This window comes from Hemiscyllium ocellatum, chromosome 1 (genome assembly GCF_020745735.1).
Source record: "Hemiscyllium ocellatum isolate sHemOce1 chromosome 1, sHemOce1.pat.X.cur, whole genome shotgun sequence".
In the NCBI taxonomy this organism is placed as follows: domain Eukaryota; kingdom Metazoa; phylum Chordata; class Chondrichthyes; order Orectolobiformes; family Hemiscylliidae; genus Hemiscyllium; species Hemiscyllium ocellatum.
Window position 1 is genome coordinate 166,190,081 of NC_083401.1, and position 25,513 is coordinate 166,215,593.

At 40.2% G+C, this 25,513-nt stretch overlaps 1 protein-coding gene across 2 annotated transcripts in view; it reads left to right on the forward strand.

Annotated features, from left to right (window-relative positions):
- tmem131l (transmembrane 131 like) overlaps positions 1–25,513 on the forward strand; it is a 152,775-nt gene that overhangs the window by 45,853 nt on the left and 81,409 nt on the right. For both annotated transcript variants that reach the window (XM_060827627.1, XM_060827636.1), the window contains exons 4-7: positions 308–373; positions 8,265–8,388; positions 12,991–13,107; positions 20,002–20,082. In XM_060827627.1, the coding sequence (XP_060683610.1) occupies positions 308–373; positions 8,265–8,388; positions 12,991–13,107; positions 20,002–20,082 (388 nt within the window). The remainder of the gene's footprint in view (positions 1–307; positions 374–8,264; positions 8,389–12,990; positions 13,108–20,001; positions 20,083–25,513) is intronic.

A 25,513-nucleotide genomic window follows, 5' to 3' on the forward strand; every position in this document is an offset into this window, starting at 1 on the left:
ACCATCAAGCATATTTGCTAAGTATTTAATAAAATGAGTAACTTGCTCATTTCTTGCTAATTTTCTCCAAGGGGAATTGTGAAGGCACAGTTTAACCTGTACAGTTTTAGTATGCTGCTTTGTCAAATTGAGCCTTGGTACTTATTTAATATATTGTAAGGGTATTTTTAATGCCAAGGATAGGTCATAACTTTAGCAATATATTGCCCTTAAATTACATTGGTGAAATGTTTCACATGTTGAGCTTCTAAGGCATGATAGGTTCTATGGTGCACCATCTACTTATTTTTATTGTTGTCTTTTTCAGCTCAGCAAGTGGGCCTTGTCCAAGCACCTTACATTTTAAACCTCGACTGTTGGATTTTGGTTTACAGTAAGTGCTTTTATTAATAGTTACAGTGCCTGCATTATTGTTAGATGTCCAGTAGATACAATTTGCTATATCTTTAGATGAAATGAAATGAAGGAACCTAATTAAACAGTGACATGACAGAGCATTACAGCGCAGTATAGGCCCTTTGGCCCTCGATGTTGCGCCGACCTGTGAAACTAATCTGAAGCCCATCTAACGTGCACTGTTCCATTATCATCCAGGTATTTATCCAATGACCATTTAAATGCCCTTAAATTTGGCGAGTCTATTGTTGTTGCAGGCAGGGCATTCCACACCCTTACTATGGAGTAAAGAATTTACCTCTGACATCTGTCCTATATCTATCACCCCTCAGTTTAAAGCTATCTTCCCTTGTGCTAGCCATTACCATCCGAGGAAGAAGACTTTCTGTCCACCCTGTTTAGTCTTCCGATCATGTATGCCTCTATTAAGTCATTTCTTAACCACCTCTCTAACAAAAACAGCTTCAAGTCCCTCAGCCTTTCCTCATAAGACCTCCCCTCCATACCAGACAACATCCTGGTAAATCTCCTTTGCTCCCTTTCCAATGTTTCCACATTCTTCTTATAATACTCCAATTGCGGCTGCACCAGAGTTTTGTACAGCTGCAGCTTGATCACGTGGTTCCGAAACTCAATCCCTCTACCAATAAAAGCTAGCACACTGTACACTGCCTTAACCCTATCAACCTGGTTGCAACTTTCAGGGAACTATGTACATGGACACAGATCTCTCTGCTCATCCACACTACCAAGAATCTTACCATTAGTCCTGTATTCCTGTTACTACTTCCAAAGTGAATCACTTCAAACTTTTCTGCATTATTTCTGTAGATAATCACAACATGAAAGCCAAAGGCTCTGCAATCTCCTCCCTAGCTTCCTAGAGAACCTTCGGATAAATCCCATCCAGCCCATGGGCTTATGCATTTTTACACTTTCCAGAATTGCTAACATCACCTCCTCATGAACCTCAACCCTGACTGGTCTAATAGCCTATATCTTTGTACCTTTAGATGAAGTCTGCTTTGTACAACATTTAAATGATGAATGTTACCATCATAGTTTACATTTATCAGTATATTACTTGGCTTAATTAAACTAAACTTATTGTTTGATTTTATTTTTGTTGTGTGACCTTTTAAGAAGTAGCTCTCTAAAATAATGAGCTTACACTCCTATAGAACCTTTTCATTACTTTGTTACATCCCAAAGTGCTTTATAACAAATGAAATACTTTGAAATGCAGTTACTGTTTTACTGTAGGAATTGTAGCAGTCAATTTGCATGCAGCATGCTCCCAGAAACAGTAATATTAAACTGAACAGATTTGTTTTTGGTGACTTTGAGGCAGGCTAGCAAGGGTGCCTCAATTACTTTATAATACATAAGTCAGGAGGCCTCATTGGCTCTGCAGTTAAGGAGTACTCTTCATATTAAGTTTTGGTGAGGGAGGAAAAAGAATTACATTATAGAAATGAGAAACTCAATCTATGTTCAAGTTTTCAGTGACATCAGTGAGCATCTTTTCAGTCTCTGTTTGGGTAATTTGTTTTGCAATGTTTGAGGTTCTGTTAATTCTGTTTAAGATGTTGATTGTGGAAATCAATTCCAGATAAGTAAATTCCTTAAGATTTGAAGCATCTGTAGTTCAGTTTTCTTAATCATTCTGAGGAATTAATAGATGATGATTTGTCTAAAGTTATGTGATTAAATCTAAAAATGCCATAGAAGACGCTATAATTTTCCGCATGTTATTTTAGAAGAAATGCCAGTTCAGTTGATGCAGGGCATATTTTTTCAGAGTAGGAAAATGATAGAAGAGGTTTGTCCAAGTTCTGTTATACTTGGGCTAACATCATGTTGAGAATTCACTTTCATCCTTGCTCTAGATTGTGAGCAATCAGCTTTTTCTTTAAAATTAAGTTGGATTTAATATACGATACTTTCAAAACTCAATTAGAGAATGCACTAACCCTTTCACTTCATTGGTTCACTTTTTTTATGTAGCTTAATCTACATATCTAATTTTAAACAAAAATGGTGTGCTTGAATGCATTAGTTGCCTGCCTCGTTTTACTTTAAGTTCTGAAATTACATATCACTATGTATGTAAGTATTTTTGCTTCCAAACAAGTTTGCAAAATTTGGATTTTGATACCTGATGTGTTTGGGTTCAAAATCAGCAGTTTATCCTGTAAGTGAACATTGCATCACTCTTACCTGGTGTGTTATGTTTCAAATTTTATGACCAAGTTTGGTGAAGTGCTCTCTGTGAGATGGCATGTCTTTTATATATTTTAATTGTTGACCAAAATGATCTTTAAGAGTGATTTTCCCAAGAATTGTGAAAAGGATTTCTACACTTTTTTTTAAACAGCAGGTGACTGACACACATTGTCAATGCTATTTACGCTTTCAACCAGTGGGAGAAATTTACTTACGGATAAACTGGAACTAATGAGTGTGTACTAAATGAGATTAGCAGACAACAACTGGCTCATTGGCAGTGAGTCATTGGCCCACTGGTCAATAACAAAGGCCTCTACCTGCAAACAGCTGTGTGGTTGTCTCTCAGCTGGACAGTTTGTGGGTGTAAACAAGATAGTGAGAACTCTTTGAATTTTTAGGATTTAGAATTAGAATCCCTACCGCGTGGAAACAGGTCATTCAGCCCACTAGTCCACACCGACCCTCTGAAGTGTAACTCACCCAGACCCATTCCCCACCCTATTATCCTACATCTACCCCTGACTAATGCACCGAATCTGCACATCCCTGAACACTATGGGCAATTTAGCATGACCAGTGTGGGAGGAAACCAGAGCACCTGGAATAAACCCATGCGGTCACTAGGAGAATGTGCAAACTCCACATGGTTGGCTGAGGTTGGAACTGAACCCAGGTCCCCGGTACTGAAGCAGCAGTGCTAACCATTGAGTCACTGTGCTCTCTGGAAAGAGAAGATTTGTCTTTGTCATCTAAAGCCTGAAGAAAGCCTTTTATTTTCCCCTCTGTTGCTGTAAACTGTGTGTTTTAATCAATAGCTCGAACACCTTTTATAAATCAGTGAACCAGTAGGATTATGCATCCTGCAAGGAAGTGAAAGACAACATTGAGACAGAGATTGATGAACAGCAGGTCCTACCAAGCCAAAAGGATCATTTCAGTGAACAATTTAGGTGCCATTGAACTTCCTCCCAACTTCCCCTCACCATTAACACAACTTTTTTGTGTGTGTGTGTGTGTGTGTGTGTGTGTGTGTGTGTAGGGAGAGTTTTATAAGGGGTTCAGAGTTTTAGTTATAACTAACTGGAGTTGTGTGAACATTCATAATTGTTTATCTGTAGCTGGAATCTATTGTATTTGTAAAGTACTTGCTCCATGCTTTGTCATACTGAGTATAATTTGGGGAATTCCATAAAATCTCCTTTTTGTGACTGTCGAGCGGGGCTTGGTTTCTGGCATGCTACTCCATTGCAGCAGGATAATTATCTTTCTGTGATTTCATCACTGTGCCAGTCACAACATAATTTCAAGTATTTTATCCTGTTGCTCATGTAGCCATTTTATATGCTTTATTAGGTTCAGGATAAAAAAGATCCATAAACCAGGTTTCTTTAATAAGCAACAAAACAAAACTATCTTTTGTTATATTTTTAAAAATGTATTTGACAAAAACGCACGTATGCTTTACACTGTTTGAAATATGAAACCCCCATATACTTGTCATACAAGCATAACTTTAACAAGGATTAGATAACTTTCCATGCAGGAATTAACCTTGTGAAAAAAAATTAAAAATAACAAAGACCCACGATTGCTGGAAAACTAATTGCTTGGAAAACTGAGTAAGTCTGTCAGCACCTCTGGAGAGAAAGCAGAATTAACATTTCTGTTCCAGTAGCCCTCCTTCAAAACTGATTATGACTGGGGAAAGGTTGGTCTATACTGAAGATGGAGTGGAGGTAGGAGTAAACAATAGTTGGAGATGAAGCCCAGAGAGAGAGAGAGAGAAACAGTTGCACAAACAACGGAATGGGTGAAGGTCGGCCTGGGAGGATTAATAGCTGCTAATGTGACTGTTAGCAGCTGACCGTGTGTTGTTTTTGGTAGCAGCCCACGTGTGGTAGTTGGGGTAAGGACATTGGTGTAGATGCTCAAGCCCTAAAATTGTTGAACTGAGTCCTGAAGGCAGCATGGTTCCCAAGCGGAAAGTGCGATGCTGTTCTTCCAGTTTGCATGAGCTTCACTGGGGCACTGCAGCAAGCCTGAGACAGAAGATGGCCAGGGAGCAGGGTGGTGTTCTGAAGTGTCAGGCAACCGGAAGCTAAGGATCGTTTTTATGGACAGAAAATAAATGTTCAGCAAAGCAGTTGTCCGCACTCTACATTGTCTCCCCAGCGTGGGCAGACCATATTGTGAGCACCGAATATATAGGACTAAATTGTGAAGTGCAAATAAATCTCTGCTTCTATCTGGGACTGTGGCTGGTGAGACTTTGAGCAAGTGAAGGCGAGAGCTGGGTGGAAGTTGGAAGCGCAATTGATAAAATTCTCCAGTGCTGGACATGGAGGGGGGTGGGGTGTTGGGAATAGTGGTTGGGTTGGCTAGAGTCTCTGGGTGTGTTGTCGTCTTTAGGTCGGTTGTGTCGGAATCAGTGGGCTGTGCTTATCGGGTACCCGTTTCTGAATAAGTTGCATAGAAAATCTCTAGCCACCCTGCCGTACACTAAGACATCTGAGATGATCAGACTATTCTGGCCCCATGGTATCACGGTAGCCCACAAACCTACCACCACACTGAAACAGCTCCTGATGAATTTAAAGGACCCATACCAACTAGCAGATCGAACGTCATTTACAAAATACCCTGCAAGGACTGCAACAAACACTACATTGGTCAAACAGGCAGGAAACTAGCCACCAGGATACATGAGCACCAATTGGCCACTAAAACACATGACTGACTATCACTACTATCATACACACAGACGAAGAGGGATACCAGTTCGACTGGCACAAGGAGCTAAACAAAGACACACATGGAAATTCCTAGAGACCTGGCATTCAAACTAGAATTCCATGAACAAATATTGATTTGGACTCCATTTACCAACCTCAGAAAAAGAACCAGAAGTAATAACACCCACAGCAACAGAGCAGGATACACAAATAACACTGGTGTTCTGTCCTGTTTGCTTCATCAGAGCCTCATTGGCATGACTTAGCATGGTGCCCAAATGTCTGAAACCAATCTTACCAGCTCAGTGAGCAAACATACAACTGCTTCCTCTAAGTATTGTTCAACATGAAGGACCAGTTTATCAACTGGGGGAGGACAGTGCGTGGTAATCAGCAGGAGGTTTCTTGCTCAAGTTTGACCTGAAACTGAGAGACTTCATGGGATCCAGAGTCCGTGTTGAGGACTCCCAGAACAACTCCTTCCTGACTGTATCCCACTGTGCCACCACCTCTGCTGGGTCTGTCCTGCTGGTGGGACAGGGCATACAGAGGGATGGTGATGGTAGAGTTTGTGCCATAGTCTATAAGGTATAATTCTGAGTATGATGATGTCAAGCTCAGCCTGACATAATCAATGAGACAGCTCCCCCAATTTTGGTACTAGCCCCCAAACGTTTGTGAAGAAGTCTTGCAGGATCGACAGGGCTGTCTCTACTGTTGTCTTTTCTGGTGCCTAGCTCGATGCCAAGTGATCCGTCCGGTTTCATTTCTTTGAGACTTTTGTAGAACTGAATGGCTTGCTCGGCTATTTCAAAGGGCAATTGACAGTCAACCACATTGCTGCTGGTCTGCAGTCACGTATAGTCCAGACCAGGTGAGGATGGTAGATTTCCTTCCCTGAAGGACATTAGTGAACCAGATGGGTTTTTCCAACAATTGGCAATGATCTCACGGAGATCAGTAGATTCTTAATTCCAGATTTTTATTTTTTATTTTTGAATTCGCATTCCACCATCTGCTGTGGCAGGATTTGATCCTGGGTCCCCAGAATATTAGCTGAGTTTCTGGATTAATAATTTAGTGATAATACCACTAGGCCATCACCTAAAATAGCTGACAACATTGGATATTGCGAAGGTTGTGGGCCATAACTACATTCTGGCCATAGTAATTACAGGCCAGTTAGTCTTTCTTCTGTGGTAGGCAAAGTAATGGAAAGGGTACTGAGGGATAGGATTTATGAGTATCTGGAAAGACACTGCTTGATTAGGGACAGCCAGCACGGATTTGTGAAGGGTAGGTCTTGCCTTACAAGTCTTATTGAATTCTTTGAGGAGGTGACCAAGCATGTGGATGAGGGTAGAGCAGTGGATGTAGTGTACATGGATTTTAGTAAGGCATTTGATAAGGTTCCCCATGGTAGGCTTATGTGGAATGTCAGGAGGCATGGGATAGAGGGAAATTTGGCCAATTGGATAGAAAACTGGCTAACCGGTCGAAGTCAGAGAGTGGTGGTAGATGGTAAATATTCAGCCTGGAGCCCAGTTACAAGTGGAGTTCCGCAGGGATCAGTTCTGGGTCCTCTGCTGTTTGTAAATTTTATTAATGACTTGGATGAGGGAGCCGAAGGGTGGGTCAGTAAATTTGCAGATGATACGAAGATTGGTGGAGTTGTGGACAGTGAGGAGGGCTGTTGTCGGCTGCAAAGGGACTTAGATATGATGCAGAGCTGGGCTGAGGAGTGGCAGATGGAGTTCAACCCTGCCAAGTGTGAGGTTGTCCATTTTGGAAGAACAAATAAGAATGTGGAATACAGGGTTAACGGTAGGGTTCTGAGTCAGGTGGAGGAACAGAGGGATCTTGGGGTCTATGTCCATAGATCTTTGAAAGTTGCCACTCAGGTGGACAGAGCTTGTAAGAAGGCCTATGGTGTATTGGCGTTCATTAGCAGATGGATTGAATTCAAGAGTTGTGAAGTGATGTTGCAGCTGTTACAGGACTTTGGTTAGGCCACATTTGGAGTACTGTGTGCAGTTCTGGTCACCTCACTTTAGGAAAGATGTGGAAGCTTTGGAGAGGGTGCAGAGAAGACTTACCAGGATGTTGCCTGGAATGGAGAATAGGTCGTACGAGGATAGGTTGAGAGTTCTTGGCCTTTTCTCGTTGGAACGGCGAAGGATGAGGGGTGACTTGATAGAGGTTTATAAGATGATCAGAGGAATAGATAGAGTAGACAGTCAGAAACTTTTTCCCCGGGTACAACAGAGTATTACAAGGGGACATGAATTTAAGGTGAAGGGTGGAAGGTATAGGGGAGATGTCAGGGGTGGGTTCTTTACCCAGAGAGTGGTGGGGGCATGGAATGCGCTGCCTGTGGGAGTGGTAGAGTCAGAATCATTGGCGACCTTTAAGCGGCAATTGGATAGGTACATGGATGGGTGCTTAATCTAGGATAGATATTCGGCACAACATCGTGGGCCGAAGGGCCTGTTCTGTGCTGTATTGTTCTATGTTCTGTGTTCTATGTTCTAGTAATGAATAACTGAGCTTCAGAACTAGCTGTGCACCTAGCCAATATGTTCCAGTATCATTACAACAATATCAATTTGGGAATGGAGAATACTGCAGTTATGTACTGTCCACAAAATGCAGGACCAATCCAACCCAGCCAGTTACTGACCTATTAGTCACTCTTGATCATCAATAAAGTGATTAAAGAGGGTCATCAAACCTGACAACCAAAGGATACTCTGGAATAACCTGCTTATTGACACTGCGTACTCTGCCAGTGCCACTTAGCTCTAAGTATTTTGTGTATTTAGTTCTATTATTTGCATTTTATTGATGTACGTCGGACCCAGAAACTAATTTTAATTAGTTTCTCGTTTTACTTTCCCTCGTGTCTAGACCAATCGGGCAGCCAGGGGTTAAAGAGTTTTTTATACAGAACCCAAGCTGGGAGTTGCCAGTCGTATTGGTTTCAGTGTTTACGTTGGGTAGGCATTTCCATCTACCACCTGTAGATAGCATGGTAAGTATTGCAAGTTACCGTCAATAACTTTTGCTATTTTTTTCATGTGTCAGTGTCATTGATTAACTTAATTTGATGTTGATTGACCAAAAAAGTCTGTAACCAAACATTGAAGAGTCAAGCTCATTCTAGATTTTCAAAGTGATGATGAAGCTAATTGAAAAGATTTATATGCAGTGTTTTAAAGAACCTGCATGTTTTTGGTAACTAATTTTTGACTGCAGTATTTAACATCAAACAAGTCATTGAGGTGAGTTTGTGGCCTATGCGAGTTAATTTCTTTTCCCAAGCATCAGTAAGATAAACGATAAACGAATGGTGAGAACACAGAAGGAACCCATTTGGTATGTTATCTGTTCTGGCTCTCTGCAAGAGGATTTCACACAGTCGCATTTCCCGGCCTTTTTCTGTATCGCTGCAAATGTTTTCAGGTAATTATCCGATACTCTTTGAATCTGCATCAGATTCTCAATCCTTCTACCAATGGATATAATTTCTCCCTATCTACTCTGTCTAGATCTCTCATAATTTTGAATGTCTCAATCAAATCTAATTTCAATTAGTAAAACAGCTTAATCTTTATCTATCTATATACGTAGTTGAAGTTCCTCATCTTTGGAGCCATTCTTCTGAATTTTTACTACACCGTCTCTCATCCCTTCACATCCTTCCAACAGTGTAGTGTCCAGTGGTCAGTGAAATACTCCAGTTGAGGTCAAAACAATGATTTATGCATGTTTTATCATAACTTCCTTACTTTCATACTCTGTTCCTATCCATAAGATTCAGCATCTTACATTTCTTAACTGTTTTCTCAACCAGATGTATTGTGTTCATTAGTTTGTGCATACATGCATCCAAGTTCCTCATCTCTAGCTAATCCCTTTTAGGAATGTACCCTGTATGTTGCCTCTGCTTGCTAATCCTACCAAAATGAAGTATGCACTTATTAAATTTCACCTACTAATTGACTGTCCATTCCAGCAGCCTATCCATGTTACTTGAAGTTTATCTCAATTTACAATTCACATACTTTCAAGTATTGTCTTCTTTGGAAACTCTGCCTTTTATAACCAAGAACTGATCCTTGTGTCAAAAAGAGAGTGGGTTGGATAGCATTGCTACATACTTTTCTTGGAAAAGCATCAATTTACCAAAATATCTATCCATCACTCAGGTAATTTTGTAATCCTGCTGCTCCTGTCCCTTTTATTCCATGGAGACTAACTTGCTCACCAGCTTGAATGTGTAATTTTAGGGTGTAGGTTTGCTCGCTGAGCTGTAGGTTTGATATCCAGACGTTTCATTACCTGGCTAGGTAACATCAGGTCGCCATTGATGATGTTACCTAGCCAGGTAATGAAACGTCTGGATATCAAACCTACACCCTTAACCTCAACCTGAGCTACAAACCTTGCAATGTGTAATTTTATCGGATCAATCATGTTGTGGCTCAAAGATTGGTATGAGAGAAATTGGTTTGAATTCTTGATACATTGACACCAGTACTAGGGAAGAAAGGAGCTGTTCGAGTGGGAACATGTGAAATTGTGCAAATTACTTAGCTGTAAATAGGGCTTTGAACTAAATAGTTGGGGGGAAGTGGACTAGGTTTGGTTGCATAAAAAGTGAGGTAAAGGAGAAGGTAGGACTGCAGCTTATTGATGGGACAGATTGTTACCAGAAAATAAAAGAAAGGGACAATGTTTGAATGCTATATTGCACCAAGGAATTATAAACGTGCAAGGAAATTTAACAATATAAAAACTTAAAGGATCTATATCTTAAGGCACAAAACATTTAGAATAAGGTAGATGAACTGCCACAATGAATCAGTGTAAATTCATATAATCCTGCAGCCATTAGAGATATATGGTCATAAGGAGATGAAAACTGAAAGCTTAACATTTGGGGATATTTGATCTTTTGGAGAAACAGGAGAGATGGAAAAGTGGGTGGAGTGGTGCTGTAAGCGATGAAATGGGACAGTTGTGAAAAGTGGTCTCTGCTTGGATGATCCAGAGTCCATTGGGCTGAGGCAAAAGTCAGCAAGGGAAAGGAGACATTGGCTACTGCTTGGGAGTCCTACCAATCTGTGGGAAAGGGTAAACATCAAATAATAGCATGTAAAAAGAATAAATCAATAATTATGGGTGACTTTAATCTTGATTGGATTAATCAATTTGAAAAAGATAGCTGTGACAACAAATTCATTGAGTGCATTAGTGATAGCTTTCTAGAGTAATGTGCCATGGACCTAATCAGAAACCAGGCTATCTTGGATATTTTAGGTTGAATAAATTAATTCTGATTAAAAGATCTCTTGGGAAGTACTGACCATAAGCATGATAGTATTTAATATTTAGTTTGAGTGAGAATCATTCGTCGGAAACAACTATGTTTCACATTAAATAAAGGGAATTACAATGAAATGAGGATAGAGTTAGCTACAGTGAACTGTGCAGATAAGTTAGCAGGAATGACAGTAAGTAAGCAGCGGTAGTCATGGAAAGTAATTTATGACTCTCGCCAAATACATGTCCCAGTAAGAAGGAGAAACTCTAAGTGAGGGATAAACCAACCATGCATACTCAAAAATTTTGGAAAGTTTTAATTTGAAAGCAAAATTATTTTAAGGAGGGAAAGGTCAGTGATATCCCTTAACACTGAGATAAATTAAGAATCCAGCAAAGGACGGCTAATAGATAGCAAAGCCAGAGAAAATAAACTGCCAGGGCAAAGCAGTGAGGAATATAAAAACCAACAATAAGATTTTATTTAAATATATAAGGAGGAAAGAGAGGTAAAAGTGAATATGTGCCCTTTGAAAAATGAATCTGAGAAGATAGTTTTGGGGAGCAAGGAAAAGATGAAAGCAGCTAAACAGATATTTTACGTTAGCATGTTTTGAGAAGATTTGTAGCTCAGGTTGAGGTTTTGGGTGTAGGTTTGCTCGCTGAGCTGGAAGGTTTGGTTTCATATGCTTCGTCACCATACTGGGTAACCTCTTCAGTGAACCTCTGGATGAAGCACTGGTGGTGTAACCCACTTCCTCTTTATATGTTTGGATTTTCTTGGGTTGGTGATGTCATTTTCTGCTCCTTTTCTTAGGGGGTGGTAAATGGGATACAAGTCAATATGTTTGTTGATAGAGTTCCGAATGGAATGCCATGCTTCTAGGAATTGTTGTGCGTGTCTCTATTTGGCTTGTTCTAGAATGGATGTGTTGTCCCAGTCGATGTGGTGTCCTTCATTTGTATGTAAGGATACTCGCGAGAGTGGGTCATGTCTTTTTGTGGCTAGTTTTCTGCCTGTTTGTCCAATGTAGTGTTACAGTTCTTGCAAGCTATTTTGTAAATGACATTAGTTTTGCTTGTTGTCTGTTTTGGGTCTTTCAGGTTCATTAGCTGCTATTTTCGTGTTGGTGGGTTTGTGGGCTCCCATGATGCTAAGGGGTCTGAATAGTCTGGCAGTCAGTTCCGAGATGTCTTTGATGTAGGGGAGAGTGGCTAGGGTTTCTGGACCTGTTTTGTCTGCTTGTTTGGGTTTGTTGCTGAGAAATTGGCGGTGTGTTCATTGGATACCCATTCTTTTTGAATATACCGTATAGGTGATTTTCCTCTGTGCTGCAATGTGTGGTGGCTAGTTGAAATAATGTTCTAATGCAGCTTTGTTTGTGGATGTTGGGATGATTGCTTCTGTCATTCAATATTTGGTCCATGTGTTGTTTTGCGGTAGACGCTCATGCACAGTCTCATCAAACTAGCGCCTACAGGAAAACAACACATACAGACCAAATTTTGAATGACAGAAGCAATCATCCCAATATCACAAAGCTACATTAGAACATTATTTCAACTAGCCACTCTCCTATACAGACAGCAAGCAAAACTAATGTCATTTACAAAATTGCTTGCAAGAACGTAACAAACACTACATTGAACAAGCAGGCAGAAAACTAGCCAACAGGATACATGAACATCAACTAGCCACAAAAAGACACGACCCACTCTCTCTAGTATCCTTACATATGGATGAGGAAAGACAGCACTTAGACTGGAACAACACATCCATCCTAGGACAAGCCAAAGAGACAGACACGAGAATTCCTGGGGTGCTGGTTGGAATGCCATCCTTCTATCAACCAACACATTGACTTGGATCCCATTTACCACCCCCTGAGAAAAAGAACAGGAAATGAAATCGCTACAGGAAATGACATCACCACAGGAAATGACACCAACCCAAGAAAACCCAAACACATAAATAGAAAGCAGGAATTTTCAGCATTGCTTCGCGTGAGGTCCACTGAAGATGTTACCTAGTAAGGTAACAAAACATTTGGAAATGAACCTTTCAGCTCAGCGAGCAAACCTGCATCCATAATATAAATTGTACCTAATAGTGCAAAATGTTGGTGAAATAATGGTCTTTCAGTTTGTTGTATATATAGCACTTAATAATTGCAGATATAGTCCAGCTACATTAACAGCCTTTATTCTGTAAGTCACGTTACTGTGACAAGGAGACAAATTCAATATATGTATATAGACTGTAATTGTCCTCATGAGAACTTAACATTTTGTATTTTCTATGCTCCAGATAATTCCAACAGGAGGAAACATTCTATTTAGAGTTGTCTTTCTGCCCACTGAAAAAGGAAGTGTGCAAAGTTCTTTATTTATAAACACTTCTACACATGGGACTCTTTCATATCAGGTTGGTATATGGACTTAATTCTAAAATTTTACTTCTAATGTGTTGATGAGATCTAGGTGTAGCTGCTGCATTACACAACACCATAATATAACTAAGTATGCAACATTTTGTACTGCTGTTAGTGTTTTTGGTAGAGTTATGAAATTAAAAAAAATCAAATGGTTCATTTCACTTGTACATAGTGTCCATTGTGAAGACAAGTCTCTTGGTAAATGGAGTTCTGTACTGCTTAGCAGTTGTTGGCCAAATCTGTTCAGACTTTACATATGGACACAGTGTACGTGGTTCAGGTATAAAGTTCAAATTCTGCATTTAACTCTTCCCTGAAAGACAATACTGTAAAGTAAAAGTGAAGGGGTAGGTAGGTGAAAAACTGGAAGGGTTAAAAATTGATAAAGGGGAGGCATTAAAAAAAATGGTTGCGCTTTCCTAAGTTACAAGGTCTGAACAGGACATATCCAAAGATGCTGAGGATAGAAAGGTAGAAATCGAGGTATTGGCCATAATCTTCTAATCTCCCTTTAATAGAGAGATGTGAGGGGATTGGAGAATTGCAAATAGAGTCAAGGAGTTACAGAAATATAAAGCACAGAAACAGACTCTTTGGTTCAACTCATCCATGCCGACCAGTTATTTCAACCCAATCTAGTCCCACTTGCCAGTACCTGGCCCATATCTCTCTCAATCCTTCCTATTCTGATACCCATCCAGACGCCTTTTAAATGTTGCAATTGTACTAGTCTCCACCACTTCCTTTGGCAGCACATTCCGCACATGTGCCACCCTCTGTGTGAAAAAGTTACCACTTAGGTCTCTTTTATATCTTTCCTCAACTTCTATAAGGTCACCCATCAACCTCAGATGCTCCAGGGAAAACAGCCATATATTCAACCTCTCCCTATAGCTCAAATCCTCCAACCTTGGCAGCATCCTTGTAAATCTTTGCTGAACACTTACAAGCTTCACAACATCCTTCCAGTAAGAAGGAAACCAGAATTGCACGCAATATTCCAACAGTGGCCTAACCAATGACCTGTACATGACCTTCCAACTCCTATACTCAAAGCTCTGACCAATAAAGAAAAGCATACCTAACACCACCTTCACTATCCTATCTATCTGTGACTCTACTTTCAAGGAGCTATGAACCTGCACTCCAAGGTCTCTTGGTTAAGCAACACTCCCTCGGACCTTACTATTAAGTGCAAAGATCTGCTAAAATTTCCTTTCCCAAAATGCAGCACCTTGCATTTATCTGAATTAAACTCCATTTGCTACTTCTCAGCCCATTGGCCCATCTGATCACGATCCCATTGTATTCTGAGGTAACCTTCTTCGCTGTCCACTACACCTCCAATTTTGGTGTCATCTGCAAACTTGCTAACTACCTCTTATGCTCACATCCAAACTATTTATATAAATGATGAAAGGTAGTGGATCTAGCACTGATCCTTGTGGCACTCCACTGGTCACAGGCCTCCAGTCTGAAAAACAACCCCTCCACCACCACCAACTTCTGTCATCTACCTTTTTGAGCCAGTTCTGTATCCAAATGGTTAGTTCTCCCTGTATTCCATGCAATCTAACCTTGCTAACCAGCCTCCCATGGGGAATCTTGTCAAAAGCCTTACTGAGGTCCATATAGATCGCATTCACCGCTCTGCCCTCAACAATCCTCTTTGTTACTTCAAAAAACTCAATCAAGTTTGAGAGATGTGATTTCCCATGCGCAAAGCCATGTTGACTATCCCTAATCAGTCCTTGCTTTTCCAAATACAAGTATATCCTGTCCCTCAGGATTTGTTCCAGCAATTTGCCCATTGCCGGTGTCAGGCTCACTGGTCTATAGTTCCCTGGCTTGTCCTTACCACCTTTTTTAAATAATGGCACAACGTTAGCCAACCTCCAGTCTTCCAGCACCTCACCTATGACTATCGATGGTACAAATATCTCAGCAAGAAGCCCAGCAATCACTTCTCTAGCTTCCCACAGAATTCTAGGGTACACCTGATTAGGTCCTGGGGATTTATCCACATTTATGCATTTCAAGACTTTCAGCACTTCCTCCTCTATAATATGGACACTTTTTTTTTCAAGATATCACCATCTATTTCCCTACGTTCTATATCTTAAATGTCCTTTTCCACAGTAAACACTGATGCAAGATACTCATTTAGCATCTTACCCATCTCCTGCAGCTTCACACAATGGCTGTCTTGCTGATCTTTGAGGGTCCCTATTCTCTCCCTAGTTACCCTTTTGCCCTTAATGTATTTGTAAAAACTGACTTTTCCTTAACTTTATTTGCCAAAGCTATCTCATGTCCCCTTTTTGCACTCCTGATTTCACTCAAGTATATTTCCCTACTGCCTTTATACTTTTCTAAGGATTCACTCGATCTATCCTGTCTGTACATGACATATGCTTCCTCCTTTTTCTTAACCAAACCCTCAATTTATTTAGTCATCCAGCATTCCCTATACCTACCAACCTTGCCTTTCACCCTGAGAGTCTCTGGACTCTCATTATCTCATTTCGAAAGGCTTCCCATTTTTCAGCTGTCCCTTTTACTTGTGAACATCTGCTCTGAGCCGAGTGTCTTGGGGGTCAGTTTCAAAGCAGGCTGGTCACCTGAATACTCCAGCTAGGAGTAATAGAATAGAATCCTGGGTCTATTTTGTTGGATTTTAGAACTGGGGCCATGATTAAGAGGGACGGCTGGGGGCATTCTTATTGTGCCACGAGAGGTGAAATTCTTGGGCCGGCGCAAGAAGAATAAAAGTGAAAACATTTGCCAAGAATATTTTCATTTGTCAAGAACGAAAGTTGGAGGTTCGAAGACTATCAGATACTGTCGTAGTTCCGACCATAAACAATGCCGACTAGCGATCGGGCATGACCCCCTCCCCCGAGCAGCTTCCGGGAAACTAAAGCCTTTGGCTCCCAGTGGGATTATGGTTTCAAAGCTGGAACGTAAAGGAATTGACGGAAGGGCACCACCAGGAGTGGAGCCTGTGGCTTAATTTGACTCAACACGGGAAACCTCACCCAGCCCGGACATGGAAAGGATTGACAGATCAATAGTGCGCTCTCGATTCTGTGGGTGGTGGTGCGTGGCCATTCTTAGGTGGAGCGATTTAAGAGGATTTAAGGATCAAGTTGGCAACCAAAGACCAGTGTGCTTTGACTTTGGTGGAAAGATTTAGAATTTATTTTTTAACACTTTGTTCAGAAGATGTGCATTTTGCTGGCTAGGTCAGCGTTCATTGCTCAGGTGCAGTTAAGCATCATAAACATTGTTGTATTTCTGGGGTGTCTCATAAGTCAGACCAAGGAAGGATATATTTTTTTCCTTAAGACACTACTGAACCATATGGGTTTTTTGAATAGTTGACAGTGGTTACAGATCCCCATTGAAAAGGCTTTTTATTTCAAATTTATAGTATTGAATTCAAATTCTACCATTTTTCATTCTGATGATTGAGGGCAAAATGAGCAGGTACTTGGAGAAATGTTTTCAGCCTCTGGGACGTTTGTTCTCGATCATGGCTGATTTCCTTAAGGCTATCCCCATATGCCTTAATGCCATCAGTAAGTAGAAATCTATCGATGTCCGTCTTCAACTTGAAGGCTACGGATGTTCAGTCACTTTGGCTAGAGAATTCCAATGGTTTGATACCTTCTGAATGAAGGAGTTCCTTCTCATCTCAGGCGTAAATGACATGCCCCCTAATCTGAGATTGTTAAAGGAAAGCCAGTACAGATTTGCTAAAGAGACTCTCTGCAGACCGACTTAATTGAGATCTTTGAGGTAGCAAATGGTTGATGAGGATAGTGAGGTTAATTTGGTCTGTATGGGCTTTCTAAAGTTTTAACTAAAGTGCAACATTATAGATTTAATAACGATTTGAAGCCTGTGAAGTAAGAGTGACAGTGACACTATGAATACAAAGCTGACTTGGTGAGAAAACAGTGAAGTGAATGGTGTTGCCAAATAATAAGAAAACTACAACTTGGGTAAGCGCATTTCATAATTTTGAAGATGACAAATTTGAAAATATTGTGAAATGTAAGGAGGACAGTGGTAAATTCCAAGGGGACAAAAATTGCCTTAAAGTGGACAGACATCAACAGATGAGAGTTGATGTAGAGAAGCACGATGTAGTACTAATTTGATAGGAAGAGCAAAGAGAAGTTTGAGAAAGGCATTAAAGACCCTAGAGAGGGTGCCAGGACAAGGGACTTGAGCTACAAGTAGAATCTTGAAGCTGGGCTATTCCCTTTAGAAAAGGTTGAGAGAAGAGTTGATAGGTGTTCAAAATCATGGGATGGGTCTGGGCAAAATATATAGAAATCTTGCCTGTTGAAGGAAGGGCCAAGAACCAGAAAATGCAGATTTAAAGTAATTGGCAAAAGTACCAAAGGCATCATTAGACACATTAATATGCAGCAGATGGAGTCATAGATATGTACAGTACCAAAACAGACCCTTCAGTCCAACTTGTCCATACTAACCAGATATCCTAACCTATTCTAGTCCCATTTGCCAGCACTTGGCTCATATCCCTCTAACCTCTTCCTACTCATATATCCATCCAGATGCCTTTTAAATGTTGTGATTGTACCAGCCTCCACAACTTCCTCCGGCAGCCCATTCCATACACATACCACCCTCTGTGTAAAAGAAGTTGCCCCTTAGGTCTCTTTTATATTTTCCCCCCTCACCCTAAACCTATGCCTTCTAGTTATAGACCCCCACCCCAGGAAAAGGCCTTGTCTGTTTACCCTATCCATGCCCCTCTTGATTTCATAAACCTGTAAGGTCACCCCTCAGCCTCTGACGCTCCATTGAAAATAGCCCCAGCCTATTCAGCCTCTCCCTGTAGCTCAAGCCCTCCATTCCTGGCAATATTCTTGTAAATCTTTTCTTAATCCTTTCAAATTTTACAACATCATTCCATTAGGAGGGAGACTCGAATTGCGCACAGTATTCCAAAAGTGGTCTAACCAATGTCCTGTACAGCCGAAACATGACCACCCAACTCAGATGCTCATTACTTTGACCAATAAAGGAAAGTATGCCAAATTGACGCCTTCACCATCCTATCTACCAGCGACTTCACTTTCAAGGAGCTATGAACCTGCACTCCAAGGTCTTTGTTCAGCATTATCTCAAACAGGTTTATTTGGAAGCACTAGCTTTCCGAGCACTGCTCCTTCCTGATTTCCACCCCAGTCCAACACTGGCTCCTCCACATCTTTGTTCAGCAACACTCCCGAGAACCTTACTATTAAGTGTATACGTCCTGCCCTGATATTGCCTTTCCAAAATGCAGCACCTTACATTTATCTAAATTAAATCCCATCTGCCACTCCTTGTCCCATTGGCCCATCTGATCAAGAGCCCCATTGTACACGGAGGTAACCTTTGCTGTCCACAACCCTTCCAATTTTGGTGTCATCTACAAACTTACTAACTATACCTCCTATGTTCACATCCAAATCATTTATATAAATAATGAAAAGCAGTGAACCCAGTGCCTTGTAGCACTCCACTGGTCCCAGGCCTCCAGTCTAAAAGGCAACACTCCACCAGTTCTGTATCTAAATGGCTATTTATCCCAGTTTCGTTGTGGTCTAACCTTGATAACCAGTCTCCCATGAGGAACCTTGTCAAACGCCTTACTGAAGTCCATTTGGATAAAGTCCACTGTCCTAATCAATCCTCGTTACTCCATTACAAAACTTAATCAAGTTCATGAGAGATGATTTTCCACGCACAAAGCCATGTTGACTATCCCTAATCAGTCCTTACCTTTCCAAATACGTATAAATCCTGTCCCACAAGATTCCTTCCATCAACTCGCCCATCACCAATATCAGGCTCCCCTGTCTGTTGTTCCTTGGCTTTTCCTTAACATCTTTCTTAAACAGTGGCACCACGTAAGCCAACCTACAGTCATCCAGCACCTCACCTGTGACTATCAATGATACAAATATCTCCGCAAGGGGCCCAGCAATCACTTCCCTAGCTTCCTCCAGGGTTTAGGGTATATCTGATCAGGTCCTAGGGATTTATCCACCTTTATGCGTTTTTGGTTAGATTCTAGAATAACTTGGCAGAGAATGAGTTGAGACATTGAATTGTGACTTTCAATAAGGAATTGGGAAGATATCTGAAGAGAGTGTTTGTGTGGTTCCATGAAAAGGGCAGGGGGTTAGATAAATTGCTCTTGCAGAAATCTGGTACAGATGTATTGCAGCACAGATGAAGCCAGTGGCTCAAGAATTTGATTATATAATTTCTTATTTGGACAAATGGATTTAACTGATGTTGAGAGATGCTGATGAAACTATGCTACTTGAGGAATATTTATTGACCATCTAAATTGATGCGTAAAGTGATCACATTACTAGGGGACAGCTATTGTGGAGGAATTGTTGCATCCTGCATGAGTTAATGCTTTTGGGGGTTTGGAGGAGGAGCAGTTTTGTGGTAGGGATGAAGTTAGCTTATTTGATAATACATCAAACCTCTGCCAACTTCAATACTTAAAGTGTAAGAAGGGAAGGAAAGAGAAGAGCTATCAATGTTACCTCAAATTCATTTTAAATTATTAAATATGCAGACTTTTCCACTGGCAAATTGAATTTCATAAATTGTTTAAGTTGATCTCTCAAAATCCCTTGATTTATTTAATATTTATTAAATGTGTTTACAGAAATTCGAAATATTGACAAGCAAATTTATTCTTCTTGAAACAGTTGCAAAATAAGTTATTTTAAAATTAAAAAGGAGCGTATGCTGAATGAAGGGAAATCAATTGTATAATTACATTGGTATTTACTGAATGTTGAATTGTCCCTTTTCATTTCCTTTAACGTTAAATAAAGATGATTGGTGTTGGAGTTCCCATTCCCGAGCTGTGTGGGGGTGACAAACTCATCTTTTTTCCACGCATTCAAAATATTCAGGTTGGTGCATATGTACAAACACAGTTAAGACTGAATAATTTTATACAATCTAAGTCAAAAACATTAGGATAAGTTATTAGCTGTATACTTGTTTACTGATAGTCAAAATTCATTGTTTGTTTGTTTGTATTTAAATTGCTACTTTTCCTTCCATTGGAATAAGAACCTTTTCTCTTTGTTGATTAGAGGCGAAGTGGCTCTGAACTTAGTTTAGTTAAGATGATCGCTTTTCAATTTGATATGATTGATGTTGGATCAAAGTTGTATGGAAATCAGCCCCACAGCACCAACACCAGCAGGAAATCACGTAGTTACAAGGCTGTTAAAGGGTGCAGCTTGCTGGTAAAGGGGTTAGTTTGTTTAATAAGGCATTAAACTGCTAGTTACAGAAATAGCCAATATACCAGAGAGGGAGGAAAGCTGTTTATATGGCCTTCAACTCATTTTGAATTATTGAATAAAGGGGAGGGTGTTTCATTCCAGTTTGAAACAGTGATCATTTGTTTTGTTAGAAAAATAAAGTATTTAAACTTCTTAAAAAATACTCTAGAAAAGGTGTGTAAACATCTTCCATTTACTGTATATGTCCCAGAATCTGCCTTTATATGGTGCAAGTGTGTAATATGCAGAAGACCTTGAAAGTTGTTGGCGCCTTCTCTAAACTATGCAGTAGATACTTCGTTGAGCAATGCAGACGGGAAAATTGTTGCTTAAGCATACCACCAGTTTGCTTCATATTGTTTATATTCAAATTATCAAAGATTTCTGAGAAGGGGAGGAGAATGATCTGGATTTCATGATCTTGGTATAATTGCATCTGTTTGTTTTGTCCCGCTGTAAAGACATTTCCATCATGTCTTCTGAGAATGTAGTTGGGATTTCATCTGAGCATTTTGTTCCAAAACTGTAAAAAAGAAATGGGAAATTGAGTTGGAGTAGTAAAATTGTCTTTTGTCACAAAAATTAATGCTGCAGGAAAAGTAGCTTTAGTTTAAAACTTTCAGAATATGGTGGTCAACATTAACGAATCATAAAATAGTTGCACCCCTAGAGGAGGCCTTTGGGCCTGTCGTGTCCATTCTGGCTCTCTGCAAGACACCAAAATTAGTGTGGTTGCAGAAAGTGAGGAAGATTGTCAAAGGACATAGAGAGATATAGATTGCAGATTTGGGCAGAGAAGTGGCAGATGGAGTTTAATCTGGACAAATGCAAGGTGATACATTTTGGAAAATCAAATTCAGGTGTGAATTATACAACAAATGGCAGAATCCTCTTGAACATTAGCATACAGAGGGTCAGAGTACTTGGGTCCACAGATCCCTGAAAGTGGAAATATAGGTGAATAAGGTGGTCAAGAGGTTGTGCAGCATGCTTGCCTTCGTTGGCCTGGTCAGGACTATAAAAATTTTCAAGTTGTGTTATGTCTGTAAAAAAACTTCAGTTAGTTTAACATTTGGTATATAATGTTTAGTTGTAGGTGGCCACACCACCAGAAGGATGTAGAGGGGGCAGAGAAGATTTACCAGGATGTTGCCTGATCCAGAGAATTTTAGTTATGAGGAAAAGTTGGATAAACTTGGATTGTTTTCACTGGAAAGGTGGAGGCTGAGGAGCGACCTTGGAGGTCTCCAATATTATGAGGGGCACACATAGGGTGGATAGTCAGAGGATTTTACCCCAGGGTGGAAAGGTCAACTGTAAGCAGGCACAGGTTCGGGATGAGTGTGTGAAAATTTAAGGGAGAAACAGAAAATATATCAGAGGATGGTGGCTACCTGGAATGCACCGTCAGTGGAGGTGGTGGAAGCAGGTACTTCAGCATGTGAACAAAAACATAAATACCGCATATGGGAAATAAGTAGTGGGTCTAAATAAGGACTAGAATTGGCTCAGGCTTGGTGGGCTGGAGGGCCTGTTCCTGTGCTGTATTGTGTTGTATATTGTATTCTTTGCTCAAATGTATAATAGAAAATCAGGTAGAAGTTGAAAATGGAATAAACAACTTTTCACAAATTTGAAAAAAAGGGATATCTTTAATGAGCAAGATTATAATATTGCTCATTTCTCCAATGACTGAAATGATTCTAAAGCAGCAGTGGTAAGATCTTGTTGCATCTGAGCTGCTGGTGACAGAATCTGAAAATGTTGGTAATATTCAGCAGGGTCTACATAATCAAATAACTTAACCACACTTCCCCATTCACCAACCTTACCTGGTTAGAGACCATCTCATTATGTCTATGCTGACACAAAATGAACCAGAAAATTCACAATCTCATCAACTTGTTTGTGAAAATGTTTTTCCTTCCATAACTTTTGCCTCTCTTGCCAATTATATCGCTGTCCTCTAGTTCTTGACTCTCATGTCAATGGGGATGTCTTGTCCCCATTGGCTGTCGAGAACCTGGATGACTTTGACATACACATCAAATTTTCTCTCAGTCTTCCCAAAATGGATGTCAAAATGCTGGCCTTGCCATAATATCCAGATTCTTTGAAAAAATAAGAAAAAAACAACTTCACACTTCTCTGCATTAATTTTCTTCTATCTATTCTGTCCATTCTGTTTGCTTCCTCTTGAACTCTATCACTCCTCTTTGCAGTTCACAACATTTGCAAATTTTAGCACCTCCGATCTGAAATTATGACCAGTATACCTATATCTAGGGTACTAATGTTTAACAAGAAAAACATTGGTCCTAGGATTGATGGCTGTGAAACCCTGGTGTTTGTGTTAGCTCTTCCACCATGTTTACTTTTTCAAAACTTGAGATTAATTAAACATTATTTGCTTCTAACAAATCTCTGGCTTTCCCGAAATTGATCCACATTTGTTCAAACCACAATTTATTACCTGGATTATCATCCTGCAAAGATATCCTATGACCAGAATTAAACCTATTGTCCTGTAGATTGATGGCTTTACCGTAGCTCATTAGAGGGTTAGTATAGACTTGATGGGCTGAATGGCCTCCTTCCAGGCTCTAGGGATTCTATGATGATATCTGATCCTCTGACCTGCCAACACTGCACAATGCTATGCTGCTTCCTTTAATTTGATCCTATCTGTTGCATTTCCACTTGACCACAAATGCCTTCATAATTCGCCTTTTTAAAATGGTATAAAGTAGTCTTGGAGCCCATCACAGTTCCTCAGACTAAATATAAAATTCAGTCATGTTATGTCCGCTGCCTCCTAGGGGTGCCTTTGTGATCATTTGTTCACACTCATTGTGTAAGTCTAGTATTGCCTGCTGTCTGGTTATCTTCAGAACATAATGTTCTAAGAAGCTATTCTGAAAAGATTTTATGAACTCTTCATCTGGTCTACCTTTACCCATCTGACTTTTTCAGTCTATATTTAGATTAAAATCTCCCACAATTATCGATGTGCTTTTCTGACAAGCTCACATCATTTCCACCTCTTCGTGCTTACCCGATCTTGTCAGTATTGTTGGGCATGGGGATGTGGCTGCATCCCACCTGATTAAAATACTCCATGCCTTTATCATTTTTTTATTTCTACCTAAACTGGTTTCATATTCTGGATTCCTGAACTCAGACCATCCCCCCTCTATAATGCTAATACCATCACCAACTAACTGAACCCCCCCCCCCCCCATGCTTTCCTAGCTTCCTATTCTTTCTAAATGTCCTGTACCCTTGAAGATTAAGATCCTAATCCATGTCAAGCTTCAGCCCTGTTTCTGTGTAGTGGTTACCAGATTGTATGTACTCATTTCCATTTATGCTTTCAGTTTGTCTGTTTTGTTTTGAATTCTATATGCATTCAGATACAAAACCTTTAGTTTTATCCTTCTCTTTGAATTCTAATCTTATGAGTTGGTTAATTCTCCAATTTGTTCTTCTTTCACTATCCCTTCCTGTTGCAGTATTTCATTTTGTATATTAAATCCTTTCCCTGTTGCCTTGACTTTATCCTTTGATTTACTACATTTTCCTAAATTTGATCCCTTGCCCCCACTATTTAGTTGAATATCCTGTCTACTTTCCTAGTTGTAGGGTTGCAAAAATGCAGCCCCAGCACAATTCAAGTGGACAGCAGCCCATCTGTAAGTTCCTGCTTTTCCCAATACGTGTGCCAGTGCTCAATGAGCTGGAGCCCACTCCTCCCAGAGCAGTCTTTGAGCCACGCGTGTCTTTCTAACCTGATTTGCATTATGCACATGGTTTAGGTTATAATACAAAGATCTGCAACTTGATTTGATGCCTAGCTCCTCTCACTAACTATGCAGGACCACCTCCTTTTTCCTGTCTCTGTCTTTGAACACCTGAACACTGACCATATTTGACAACCAAACTGTAAGAGGTGTGAATGCCTAGGAGTACAAAGAATCCAGGTAACTCTTGCCTCTTCCATGATGTGTTGAAGTCTGTGTAGGTCAGCCTCCAACTTAACTGTGAACCGCAACTACGTGAGTATCAGCACTTGCTGCAGACATGTTTAATCTGGACCCAACTGTCATCCAGGAGCTCCCATATGCTGCACTTGTGACACATCACCTGTGTTGCCATCCTTCATGTGTTTTTCAGGAGCTCCACTTTATTTCAATCTTTTATACTTAATGTTTTTATATTATTTATGGGCCTTTCCACCAGTTGTTATACTATTTCGATGTTTAGAAATAGATTAGACATCACTCACTTAACAGATACTCAGAAAACAACTAACTTATTTACCTGTTTCAGCATAAGAGTCGATGTCTGAGGCTCAATGTTTGGGAAAAATAAAAGAAAACCTCTTTCCCTCCTTCCCTCTCTCACTCAACCACCTAACTCTAGCACTCTGTTTTAAGTCGCCTAAGTGCTAAGTTGCACTGAATTGTTTAGTTTTATGTGCCAAGAGAAGAGTCTAGCTCACTTAATGAGGATCTAATTTCAGTTGGTGTTTTATTAATCTGTCTGTTCTTTGATTGAAGACCTTGTGTCTTGCTTAAGGCTGGGAACCACAGTTTAAACTGTAGGTTTCAATTAAATGCCAACTAGAAATAAAATTTGACTTGTGCAAAGTGAGCCTTTAGACTTAAAAATGCAAGCATTCAGTCCTTGCTACTTTATATCCCATTCAGGGAAATCTATCTTTCCCATGCGTTATCCTGGCCTTTCTCAACTTTGAACAGAATCCACTCTCGCCTCAATTTCCTCTGTTAGAAGAAAAGCAACCCCAGCATGTCCAGTCTTTCCTCATTGTTGCAATTTTGCAGTCCTGGCGATATCCTTGTATATCTTCTCTGCACCTTCTACATTTCTAATGAGATGACCAAAACTCTCACTAGTACACATGCTGTGATCCAATAAATATTTTATGTAACTTCAGTGTAAGTCCTGTGCTGTTGTACCCTGTGACTTGTCTGACAAAGGAAAGTATTCCATATGCCACCTTCACAAACTGTTCTGCTACCTTTTAGCG